The 12,784-nt window shown below is 40.0% G+C and overlaps 1 protein-coding gene across 1 annotated transcript; it reads right to left on the minus strand.

Moving 5' to 3' along the window:
• Positions 1 to 9,394, minus strand: LOC140324885 (C-type lectin domain family 4 member G-like). The gene is made up of 7 exons (XM_072403010.1): positions 9,321 to 9,394; positions 8,100 to 8,210; positions 7,870 to 7,911; positions 4,367 to 4,432; positions 4,096 to 4,259; positions 2,914 to 3,023; positions 1 to 283 (listed from the first exon to the last, which is right to left on the minus strand). The coding sequence occupies exons 2-7, from the start codon at positions 8,164 to 8,166 to the stop codon at positions 145 to 147; spliced, it is 588 nt and encodes a 195-aa protein (XP_072259111.1). The 5' UTR covers positions 8,167 to 8,210; positions 9,321 to 9,394; the 3' UTR covers positions 1 to 144.
• Between the last annotated feature and the right edge of the window lie 3,390 nt (positions 9,395 to 12,784).

Raw genomic sequence — 12,784 nt, forward strand, 5'->3', positions numbered from 1 at the left:
TTCTCAGATTTTCCCTTTTTTTAATCTTATAGTATTATTATTGTATTATCTTATTATTGAAAATGTTTAGCCGTATTTGTTCCTAGTGCAAACAAAGCCCAGATAAAGTCCTTTGCTCGGACAATCATGGCTGTCTTGTATCACTCAGCACATCCAGATACTTTCACATATGTAGCCGATCTTGTTATCACAATCCCGGTCATTCATTGATCGCTGTCCTCCCAGAATCTCGGCACAGTGCTCAACGTTTTTGTCATTATTGGGTTCCCCTTCGTTCCAGGCACTGGAAAATGAGAACAATATCACATCAGAATAAACATTTCTCTATAATACTTCATGCAGAGCCTAATCCCTCCAATCACTTTACTAGTCCTTACTGTGGGGGTGGAGTCTCCTAAACCAGCCTAAAAACTCATGTTGTTAATCCAAAAGTCAAATTAACATATAGTCAGGAAACTATAAATCTACACGATTTCAAGAAAGAAAAACTGATCCCTTGTATTATGTTCCTACAGGCATTGTGACAATATCAAGTTCAGGGATTTGCCATCCAAAGTCAAGAAGTAAAATGGGAAACATTGGTTTTATATTTGTGAAATCTTTCCTTGCAAAAATATTTTTTTGTAACCAAATCAACTTTGACTGCCCATATGTAACCATAGGTCAATGTGATCAACGTTATTGAGACATTGTGGTGATGACAGGTAAGTATATGTCAAGAACAAACCTTCCTACCACCTGGAACATTTTAGCAGTGTTTTTAATCTGTAAGGGGAAGGGATTAAAGAAGTGTTAAAGATTGACATAGGGTAGGGAAGGAGGGGATCTGTTGCTTGGTGATAACCAACGAAGATTCACCACCCATGGGAATCAGAAGTTGGAGGCTTCTATGGAAACCCAAAAGGGTGAATCTGTTTGGGCTTGATATTTGACAAATTGGCTAATGTATGCTGCTTATTAGTGATTATTTAAATTAGGGATCTCTTGCTTTTCTGCAAGTATGATGTTAAGGGGAACAGACAAGGACTTTTGGAGTACCAAATAAACCTCTGGATCCCCTTCTAGATGGATGGAAGGGCCCCTAACAGAATTTAGATAAGTCAAATCCTAAATAAAGCTACGTACACACGTCAGATTTTTATCGCCCGATAATCGGCATCGGCCAATTATCGGGCAAAAATCTGTCGTGTGTACAGTCGGTGTCGTCCATCGTCCAGGAGACCGTCCTGCCGGATCCACGGACGATGGACGTCAACCGATCCTAATAAAAGGGAAGGGGGAGAGTGCGCAGCAGGGTGCCGCTCCGTCGCTCTCCCCCTCCCCTCTCCATAGAGCATGAACGGTTCTGTATGTACAAGTTTAGGCAGAAAGGGCATTTTTATGGCCAATATTCTATCAAGCCATTCTGGCCAATAGGCTTACTACATGCTTAGAAGGATTTTAATAGGTTGAGATTTTTGGCCATACACTTCAACAAAGACGGAGGAGAAGTTAGAGAATTGCTGGATAACTGGGCCAGGTTCTTACTGTAAAAAGTCGCAATAGCTCATAAGTCTGCCCAACTGCACATATACCTGAATGTTCGATCAAGAATACGAAGCGTGGTTGCCAAGGTTGTCGTGAAGGGGTTGTTTCCAGCAGGAAGGGTTAAAAGATTAGGGTCACTTCTAGTAGCTTTGAGCTTGGAGTGGTTCCTGGCTGGAGGTGGGGAGTGAAACTCTTGGACACTGGAGTAGTATGTCTGTTCCAATGAATACAAACAGGAAAGACATTCATTTCGGAAATAAGCTAGCTGTATTAACTTACCCCTAAGCATTTATGATTTCCAACGCCTAACTGGGCAAAAGTCAGGATCAAAAGTGGTAAACTGGACTAAGAGACGGGTCAGACAGAAGAAAGTAATTTGGAGTCCGGGAGCCAACTCTGGAGGTAGAGGCAAAGGTGGGCAGGTTGACAGAGACAGCCGGATGGTTGGGCCATGAAATAGAGAGATTAGAGGCCGAGGCTACAATTGGAAAAGCCATATGTGGTAGAAAAATATGATCCTATCCTAGTGGAAATGTTATGGGGTGCAAATAATAGGTATAATCGCGAATGTTAGAGAACGTTTCTCACAAGCAATCTACGAGTGCTAAGCCGGCAATTCTTGGAATTTTCATGACAGAAACAGACCCAGGTAAAGAATTCAATCTACCGAAATAGAGCAGCAAAGTAAGGTTGAAGTCTCTGCATAATACTTATACAACAGGTCTGTGGCTAGTGGTGAGAGGGAGCAAATGAGAAGAATTGAGGGTGCGCCAAATTTGGGGCATATTGGGACACAATACCGATTTCGGCCCGGAGTACCAATCAGAAGCCGATAGTGAATCTCTGGCTCTCCCACTTCCATGTGACTTTCACAATTGAGTGATTTTCTGACAACTTTTGAACGCACTGCATGTCTGTGGACCATTAGCCATATAGAATTATGGAAAAGTGCCATTAAAGTATTTGGGTGCTGAAGAATGAGAGACGTTTGTTTCCTGGAGGCGCATTTTATTGGCTTGAACCAATCAGAAATATTGGAATGCTTTAGAATGTTTATTAGGCTAGTTTAGCCCCTGAACACATACAATTTTCAGTCATGGAGCGAGAGAGGGAGGCAATGAGCATTTTTATTTTGTGGAGGTCATCAGGGAACAAGAAGAGCCCTGAAACCAGCAATCCTTATACAGTGGGGAGCTTTTTGTTGGTCCCACCATTTCCCAAAATACCTTATGTTTATTCCTTCCAGAAAAGACCTAAATCTGAGCAGGGATTATGGATTGTAGTACCTTTATGTATCAGTTGTTAGGGGAAGCTCTGTATGTCCTCTCCTAACATCGAGGCTGTTTCAGGGCATTCTCAATCATATAAACATATGGGCCATCTCACCTGAATGTAAGAGCGCTTCCATCTGCCCACAGCCATTCATCAATATTTGAACTGTTCCTCCTCAGACCCAACCAGAATCTTTCTCGTCCTATACGCGGCAGCAGAGAATCCTGCTTGAACAAATAAAGAAAGCATCATCAGAGATATATGTAAAAAATACAATAAATAAATATATATATAAATATCACATTGAAGGAAAGGGATAATTACTCTGCCCAAATTTGTAACCCTGGCCAAACACGTGGATCATGGAGGTCTTTGAACTTCAGCTGTGATGTAAATATTTGTTCCTCATAGAAGGGGATTTTTCTTTAGTACCTGCTTTGTCTGACATTGGTTATCCTGGCAGGGAATGAGCAGGAATTCTACATGCTGTTCAACAATTTAATCTTGCTGAAATTCAAGAAAATATGCTTTTAATTCAATATCAATGATAGTCTTCAATATCATTGGGGGGGGGGGGGTTATGTCACCAGTGAAAAGATTTTCCCCATCAGATCCTGAAAGACATTCCTACATCTCCTCACTATATCAAAAAATCTCCTCCCCAGTTCCTTTTGCTAAACCAAGGCTGAGTCCCAAGTTTTTCTTTTATTGGTGTGTACAGAAGGATGATCCGTCATTGTGTGTCCTCATAACATCTAATACAAAAAGTTATCTGTTGACCACCTATGAGGGTGAAGTATGCTCAGGGAGAAAAAAGAAGAGCTGATCTCAAAACCGACGCCAAGACCAAAAGGCTTTCTCGGGTATTTCAGAGAGTTGAAGTGGGTCCTTACTTTAATATGAAGGGATACCCAGCTTATAGGGAGCACAAAGTCCTTGGTAAAGGCAAAACATGGAGTTAGTCCATTTGGTTTAGAGCAAGCTCTTGCCATAAAGCAGGGGTTGGAGTACCACCTGCCCAATGTACATGCCTCTGCCTTCTGTCCCTGGTTCTGACTCTAGCTATTGATTGAACTTTGTTAGGGCAGCAAGGAAGTCTTTCTGCACCCTCTTCCTGTCCGCATATGAATACTGCACCACATTTAATTCTGCTGTACAAGGTCTGGCTCACACACGGAATTCTTTTTATGAACACAGAATTGGGCACATGGGCTGTAAGCATTATTTCCTTGGTCTGTCATGGAGGAATGTAGGATCTGATTGCCTATTAATGATGATTGGAAGTGAGACAATTACCAGTTCAGCCCTATCGTTCAGGACCAGAAGGATGGCATTACGCTCTGCACAATCCTGGTGACTCCTCTCCCATGTTTCAGCCTTTTCCTGGAAATAGTAGCATTTGGATCGGATTAGTACCCATCCACTGGGGCAGTCAGGGCAAGAAGCCGCCTGGAGGTTCTCTGGAGAAGGAGAACATAATGAGGTCAATACTGAGATTTCAAAGCTAAACCAGGGCTGGAAAAAAGTTGTAAAGCTGAACAAGAGACAAACAGGTGGGGACACCTACCCGTCTTATTGTCCTGGGTACCCTGGGGCAGAGAATTCTTTTTTAGGTCATCCTTTATGTTGGCAACTGTAAATAGAAAACACAAAGCTGAGTGAATGCCGCCACATGTATGATATGCATTGCACAAAGCCCCTCCGTTAGGACAGATATAGTGCTAATGCTATGAATACACAGAAACAACGCAACCAATGTATAATACAATATATTAATAAATAGTTTAATAATGAAAAATGTTTTAAAGTTTTGGGAAAAATTCGAAACACGACACAACATATCATTTCTCAGACTGTTGTTACCAAATTGAGCGTCACCATTAGAAATAATCTCTTATTATTCTGCTAACAACTGTAAGATTCCTCATTACCTTCCGTCACCGTGACATCATGAGGAATAATGAAGCGGAGGTTCTGCTCCTTCCACTTTAAAATCAAAATAAAGTTTTGGCTTTACACACCATATGAAAAATAAGGGTTGTTCACTGGAGGCGTATAGATGATTATATATCTGTAAAGCCGGAGATTAATTGAAAATATGTGAAAGGGAAAGAGGAAGCAGGCTTTTTTGGCAATATACCTTGTAAAAGAAATTTAAAGAAAATGTAAAGAAATGTAAAGAAATTGTAACTAATTTATTTATGTCTCTTTTTCCTTCGTGTTTCGCCTATAAAGGCTTCCTTAGCCGATAGAGAAGACGTGCATACAGTGAGGGGAAGAAGTATTTGATCCCCTGCTGATTCGTACGTTTGCCCTCTAAGCGGTCTATAATTGTAATGGGAGGATTATTGTAGCTGTGAGACAGAATAACAACAAAAGAATCCCAGACACCCGGTGCTGAGATATCAGAGCTTGCTGTGCATTGTAATGAGTGAAATAAGTATTTGATCCCATATCAGCCAGATTTCCGGCTCCCAGGTGTCTCCCCTGTATGCAGGTAAGGAGCTGAGATTAGGAGCACCTTCTGTAAGGGGTCCAAGCTTGTTACAGTACCTGTATATAAGACACCTGTCCACAGAAGCAACCAATCAGATTCCAAACTAGCTTTGTAGTATTTTTGATGCAAATTCCAAATCTGTGTTCAGTGTTTCTAATTTTTGTGATGCAGCTAATTATATATATTGTATATATATTGTGTGAAATGTGTTATAAATAGCCTTAACATATTACAACATTTAAGGACAGTTTTCTATTTTAAACTGCGATAGATTTCATAAGTCATCGTTCCTAGAAATTGCTTTAATGATCCGGACTGTTTCTATTACTTGTGGTTCGTTCACAACGAAAGCCAAATTACCACAGAACTTAAAAAGATATACAGATTATATTTCGGCTGTCCACTTGGTGACCTGGATAAATCTTGGGCCCCACATGTCATCTGTACCAGTTGTTCCACCGAACTGCGTGACCAGCTAAAGGCGTAAAGCAGCAATGGTGTGGGGAAAACTGCGGGACCATCTAATCCACTGCTATTTGTGCCGTAACAACAAAAATAGATAAAACGAAGCACAAAACTGTATATCCCAGCCTAGATTCTGCAATTAGGCCTGTTCCCCATGATGGTACCGCCACATGATGGACTTCCTACTATAGAAGGTGATGAGGAATGCGCTGGAGTTGCAGCCAGTTACAACCCTAATCATCGGATCCTGACTACTTGGCCGATGAAGATTCAGAACCTTTACACAAGCAGAGCTGAATGATCCCACTTGTGATCTATATCTCTCCAAAGACAAAGCAGAACTTCTTGCTTCAAGGCTTACACAGAAAGACCTGCTTGCAAAGGTGTAACTGTAACTCACTACAGAAAACTAAATCATAGCTTGACAACATTCTTCACTCCCCCCATGATATAAATTCGTTCTTTACCAGTTTGACACAAGAGCTTGTTCCATCTGAATGGCGTATCTCCAAATAAAGTTAGGCTTGTTGAAGAACCTTGTAAAGGCCAGGGGTAAATTTTAACTACCTTGTTGCGAAGTTTCCAAACATAAGCGGTGCAAAAATGAAGGAAGGGATATTTATTGGGCCACAGATCGTCTGTTTGGCGGGATGATGTTTTCAAACAATCTCTCTTAGCAGCTGAGCTAGACGTTTGGGATGAATTCATGGCCGTGTGAACATTTCCTGGGCAAACATAAGTCTCCTGCATACAAGGAAGGAGTTCAGAATCTGCTTGGTTCGTACACAAGAAAATCACACTCCATGAATTTCTGAAGAAAGAATGGTACCCGAGTGACGCTGCTCAGTAGATCTATACCACAGTGGCCTTATTTTACTTCACACTGAAGATGTATTGACACTCACTTCAATGGGGCTTAGTACAAAATACATGAACGTACAATAACTATAATAGTACTCAGAACTCAGGAACTGTATGTGTTAGGGAAAAACTGAAAACAGATCTGAAATCTGCTCGAAAAACTGATTTAGAAAAGTTCACTGTTGTTTCTGATGATTATTAAAACTAATTTTTTTGTTGACCTGTGTAATTATACATTTCATAAGAGTGGGTATAGAAATGACAATCAGTCCAATACAATGATTCATGTATAAAATATAATTGTATCATTGTACTGGAATAATTATGGAAATAATAACAACAAGCTACATTATAGATAGGAAGAACGGCCAGGCGATGAAGAGCAATAATAGATTACAGCATGACCCACATAAAAACATGAAAAGTGCCATTGGTGGGGTCTCCAAAATGAAAAGTAGGAGCGGTCACAATTGTAACATGGAGACCCAGAAACCCGGAAACCTGCTGAGCCTCAACAAAACAATACCTAAACCAATCATTTATATTCAAATTCAATACAGGTCTTACTTTTTTATTCTTATCATTAATGTTTTTTCACTAGTATCCTATTGTGAGACCTACAATGAGCTTTTGTGGAATATACTTTGTCATATCTGATGTAGTTATAGACTCTGTGATAGTATATATGTATATATATATATACATATATATTATCGTATTTTAATATATATACCGTATATATACCGTAATATATATACCGTATTTTTCGGCATATAAGACGCTCTGGAATATAAGACGCACCCAATTTTAAGGAGGAAAATCTAGAAAAAAAAGATTCTGAAAGATTATTCCCCTTCTGATCACTCATGTGCCATTCAAATTCCCTTTCATAAAAATTGTGATCAGCAAGTGAAGGTATTTTATTGCAGAAGGGACAGGCAATTTTTAAGGTAGGTAGGTAGAGAACCCCACTCCTTCCTGTCTTCACCTTCTCACCCTTTCCATTCAAAGAAGATAAACTTTATATGTATTTTCTTAACCTTCACAACCACGATTGTTGAAGAACCCTGGGGCGGTATCCACCTCACCTCCCTCTTCCGGCACAGCTCTGTATGTACTATTATATATATACTATATATTAGACTATATGTTATATATATATACTAATATATTATATATTATGTCTTCACACCACAGATTTCACACTAAAGCCTTCCAATAAAAACAGCTTTATATAGAAGAATTACCATCATTCCTCAGATGAATCTGCTCCTCCATAATACTGTAATCTGGGGGAAGATAAAATAGAAGATAATTATTTTTACTGAACATAATTGTAGAAATGATAAACACGCTGGTGTATATATTATATATATATTTTATACATTTATTAATTCCATAGTGAATTGACACTTCACTGGTGCTCTATAAAAGAACCGCTTGTATTGGCGCAATGTGTACAGCAAAAAATACTTACAGAAAGCAAACAGGAGACTAATGAAAATGACCCCAATAATGAACATCAGGGCAAGGAGAACCCCCATGGTGATTAGTACCCTTCTCTGGGGATTCCTTACATTTGGAGAGCCTGAAATGATAACAGAAGAAAGGTGTTGTGAATGATTCTGTATGTATCAGTTGGTGAAGAATCTCTGTAATGCTTTATATATTTATAATGTCCGGGGAATGAAGGGCAGCAGATCCTCACCACTGTCACACAATATATAATATTTAAGTGTATAAGTTGAAGAACACTAGACATTCGATTCATTCTGCAACACCTTCAGACATTTGAAATTGGCAAAAAACAGCAAATACACAGGGAGCGGCCTCAGAAGTGCCCCAAGCAGTGGGCATGGTCGTTGGGCGGGGGTGGGGGGAGCCCAAAGCATGTTAGCTGGTAATAAAACTGTAAGGTTATTGGGGAAGTCTATTGGCAGCAGCAGAATTATTAGTGTAGGCCATGATCTATTCAGCAAGGCCAATAAAAGGGGTGTCGGGACACCATGATGCGTCCCCTGGACCATGGTACTCAATCAGGAGTTTTGTAACATTGGTACTTTTTAATAACAGGGCTTCATTTTTTGAATGATAAATTCCCTTATGACTGCAGATGACTTATCTCCGACCTAACCTGTTGGTTCCAAGATGACAAAAGTCGGGGTAGTTGGAGGTGTCTCTTTCTTGAGCTGTTTCCATTGGATTTATGACCTTCTGTAGGTCTCATTTCTGACAAACCTAAAGAAAAGCTGCAAGTATCCCAGGGGAGACCCCCACCACATGCCCCATGCACCCTTTTACACAGGGAGGCAAACAAACTAAGTCAGATCCTCACCCTCCTTCCTTTCACTCCCTCTTGGTTCTTTGCACAGAGGATCATATTGAAATATAAAAACTCTAAAAGAATAACCATCTAAGAAGAAGAGACCTTCACAATGCAGAGCAAACCCTTCTTGGTGAAATAAAACCACTCAGGCTAATTCTAGGAGAACCGGGTCACCACTAGCAGAACATATCATGTATTGTTTATATATAGCTAGACAGCTATGGTAGGTGGTGATTATGTATGTTTATTTTATGTTTAGCAGCCATTATTATTATTATTATTTGTATTATTAATATTATTAATAAACAGGATTTATATAGCACCAACATATTACACAGCAATGCGTCAATTATCACAAATCACAAACCTTACCTTTGGTTTCCGCCCCATTCCCTGTCCTCTTTGTTCTGAAATCAAATGTATTGGTATAAATATGTTCCTGCCTTCTTCCTAAAGACAAACACAAAACCTAACATTATTATTTCATACATTTCATAAAAGGAAACTATAGACAAAGACACATGTAAGTGCAGCACTGTAACCAGCCAAGATGCCGCAGGGCTGCCATTCAATACAGACGCCCATTGAAAGTCCAAACAAGTCCAGTTGGAATTCTGATTGGAATTCAGATATTGTTAGCCAACTCCAGTAAATTAGGTCATTATGGGGACAATCCCAAATTTTATCATATTCTGCATTTAAAAGTTTTTTCACCACGACAAGCAAACATCACCAGTGCATTATCTCTAGGTGTAGGCATTGTTAGTTATCTAACAGATAGTTTCTCATTTTTGTACTGTTGTTTCTTTAGTCAGTTTTAGGAAAATGAATACATCTGCAATTCCACTAATACTGTGCTCAATATTTGGATATTTTCACAGAAATCTTCCTATTCAGAGTAACCCATTAATCAATATCTCTAAAATGTATGCAATTCTGAAGAGAATTGTTGTCAGAAGTAAAATACAACTGGCGACCACTCATTTCTTTGGGTGAAAATGTGTCCAAATGTTAATCATGCTGAAGGTTTCCCTGATTTTCCTTGAAATAATTCAGCTTTGAATTCTGCTATTTGTTTTTTTTTTGTCAAAAATCTTTTTATTAAAGTTTTCAATTATACACAAATACAACATACAAATATACATTTAGAAATGTACAGTCCAACAAAGGGGTGCAAATAGAGCTAGAACAGGATGTGGAGATAACAATGCCACTCATAGAGCAGGAGAAACCAGTACCACAACAACTGGGGGGGCATTAAAGACCTCAGTAACACTCTGCCGGCAACCCGATGACGAACCGTACCATAACAGCTTCATTCAAAATATCGAATGAATAAAAACAAAGGGGCAACGAACAAAGACAAAGACAGAAATAAAGAGGAATAGGAGCAGGGAAGTAAGGGGGGAGGGTAAGGGAGATGAAAATTAGTACGCCAATCGGTTTATATTTAATTCAATTAGATACCTAAGGAGCTGAGAGGAATCTTTAAACCAGTCTCATGCAGTCCAAGTCAATTTAAATTGTTTCAATCTATCATCATCATCCGCAATCATTTGTTCCATATGTCTTATTTTCTCCAATTCAGTCACCCATACATTAATGGAAAGGATCACCATGTTTCCAATATCTAGGGATAAGAACGCTAACTGCAATAGGGAAATGGTGACCCTTTTTGGATATTCTTGATCAAACCCAGAACAATAGATAAAAGAACAACAGGAAATTTGCCTTGCCCATTGTCGGGGGAAAAGCCGGGTTGTCAAACATAGGAGTCATGGTGCCAGGGTTGGAGGAAAGTTTGCCACTCCTAAGAACGTTATCTCAGAGTCATAGCAGCTTGGTAGTGAGACCAGGCAAAGGATTAAGCTGGTGTAAAAGCTATCTATCCATGGGAGAGACCTGAAATCCACCGGTGAGAGGTATTCTTCAATAAGGACCTAAATCTTCCTATTATGTTATGAAACCAATCAATCAGTCGGGTTAGTACCGATGCTTTATATTATGCAGTTAAATCCGGTACGCCCATTCTTACTCTGGATTTAGCTGTAGCTAAGGTACGGTAAGCTATGCAAGGACGTCTTGCCTTCCATAAGAAGGTCTGGAACAGTCTATGAAGTTTACTAGGATAGGAAGTAGGTAAAAAAATGGGGACTGTCTGGAACATGTAGAGTAAGCGAGACAATACATCTATTTGAGCAAATTTATTCTCGCAAACCAGGAGAGGGGCAAGGACGTGTATTTCTGCAGGTCCAACTGAGTTCCTGACCAGGAAGTCACCAGACGGGAGAGAGGGTCTGCCCCCTCACCTGTGGGGTGAAAATACTAACTAGCAAAGGACCAAAAAAAAAAAATCATCCCTAAATACCGTCAACAAGGACATAAGAGCTTTATGTGTCAACCAGCATTGGGACAGGACTGATCCCATCCCTGGGGAATCCTTCATCTCAGAAATGGGAAATAAAGAGCATTTACAATCTTCTACATACAAAAAATATATCCACTTAGTCTATTAGGCACTTGTGTTTAAAAATATCACAGGAACAACATGAAGTAGTTAATCTAATGCATTAGTACATGAAAAACATTCCTAATTAAAGGCATGTTACAAAAAGGAAAACAAAACAATTATAGCATGAAATAAAAGCATGGAAATGGAAAAATACCTCCCCCCTCACTCCCATGACTCGACAGCACTCTGAAATTATATCATTAACTAGTATGGGCACCTTAGGCCTTCGGGAAGGTTGCTGAAACTGCTGGCCACAATACCGGGGGGCAACCGAGGGATAAGACTATGGCTCCATGGAGCGACTCTGTAGAGGCTCTGTCCTCATGAATGTAACATAGAAACCGTGCAACCCCCCCTTTCTAAAAAAATCAGTCTATAATGTAAACAAAATGGAGGACTTCAGAAAACATGAAAAAACAATAACACTCATCATATTACCAGTCCTGGTCACAAGGTGTAGGATCATCGGCACCAGAGAGTCCATTCCAGCTGAGTAACTGGGAAAAAAGGGGTAAACATACCGTGTCCTTGCTCACATATCCCAATGAGAGAAAAAGAAAATGGTAGAGTTTTGAGTCCGCTAATTGGCTCCAATTTGGCTCATCTATTTTGTAACAAAGGTGGCCGCCCAAACACAGGTAGAAAGGGGTGGGAGTTCTTAAGTAAATTGGTGAAACCAAAAACAGTAGATGAACTATATAAATCTTCCAATGATGAAGACAGTATCACTAATCACAGGAGGTGTGGACCGCAGGAAAAGAATCTTGAGTGGATGATGAAGCACAAGGAGCTGTCGAGGGAGAGGAAGGAAAATTAGGCGATTGCATCACCGGTAAGGAAGATAACACCTGGAGACCTCGTGGAGTAGACATCGTGGAGGGCCATTCTGGTAGCACCATTGGAGGTAAGTGTAGATAGGAGTCAGGGTAAATCAGATGGATGGCGAAAAATGTGGTTCCTTCCTCCTGTTCGAAAAATAAGATGGAAAGGATAACCCCATCTACAGGGGATGTTTCTCTCTTTCAGTACCTGTAGTAGAGGCTTGAGGTCTCTGCTTGATCCAGCGTGAATTTAGAGAGGTCTGGCAAGAGTTGAATAGTTACCCCTGCGTATTTATTGGATTTAACCTCTCTAGCCTTCCACATAATGTCCTCCTTAGTGAGGTAGAAATGAATTCTACTAATGACATCTCTGGGTGTTTAATATCTTTGCTGCGTGGGCCAAGGGTTCTGTGTGCATGATCAATTTACAGATCCACATCTGATGGTACATTCAAAAGCTTAGCGAAAATAGAACTTGCTGCAGGCTCGTTCTGAGTTGGGAA

This window comes from Pyxicephalus adspersus, chromosome 2 (genome assembly GCF_032062135.1).
Source record: "Pyxicephalus adspersus chromosome 2, UCB_Pads_2.0, whole genome shotgun sequence".
In the NCBI taxonomy this organism is placed as follows: domain Eukaryota; kingdom Metazoa; phylum Chordata; class Amphibia; order Anura; family Pyxicephalidae; genus Pyxicephalus; species Pyxicephalus adspersus.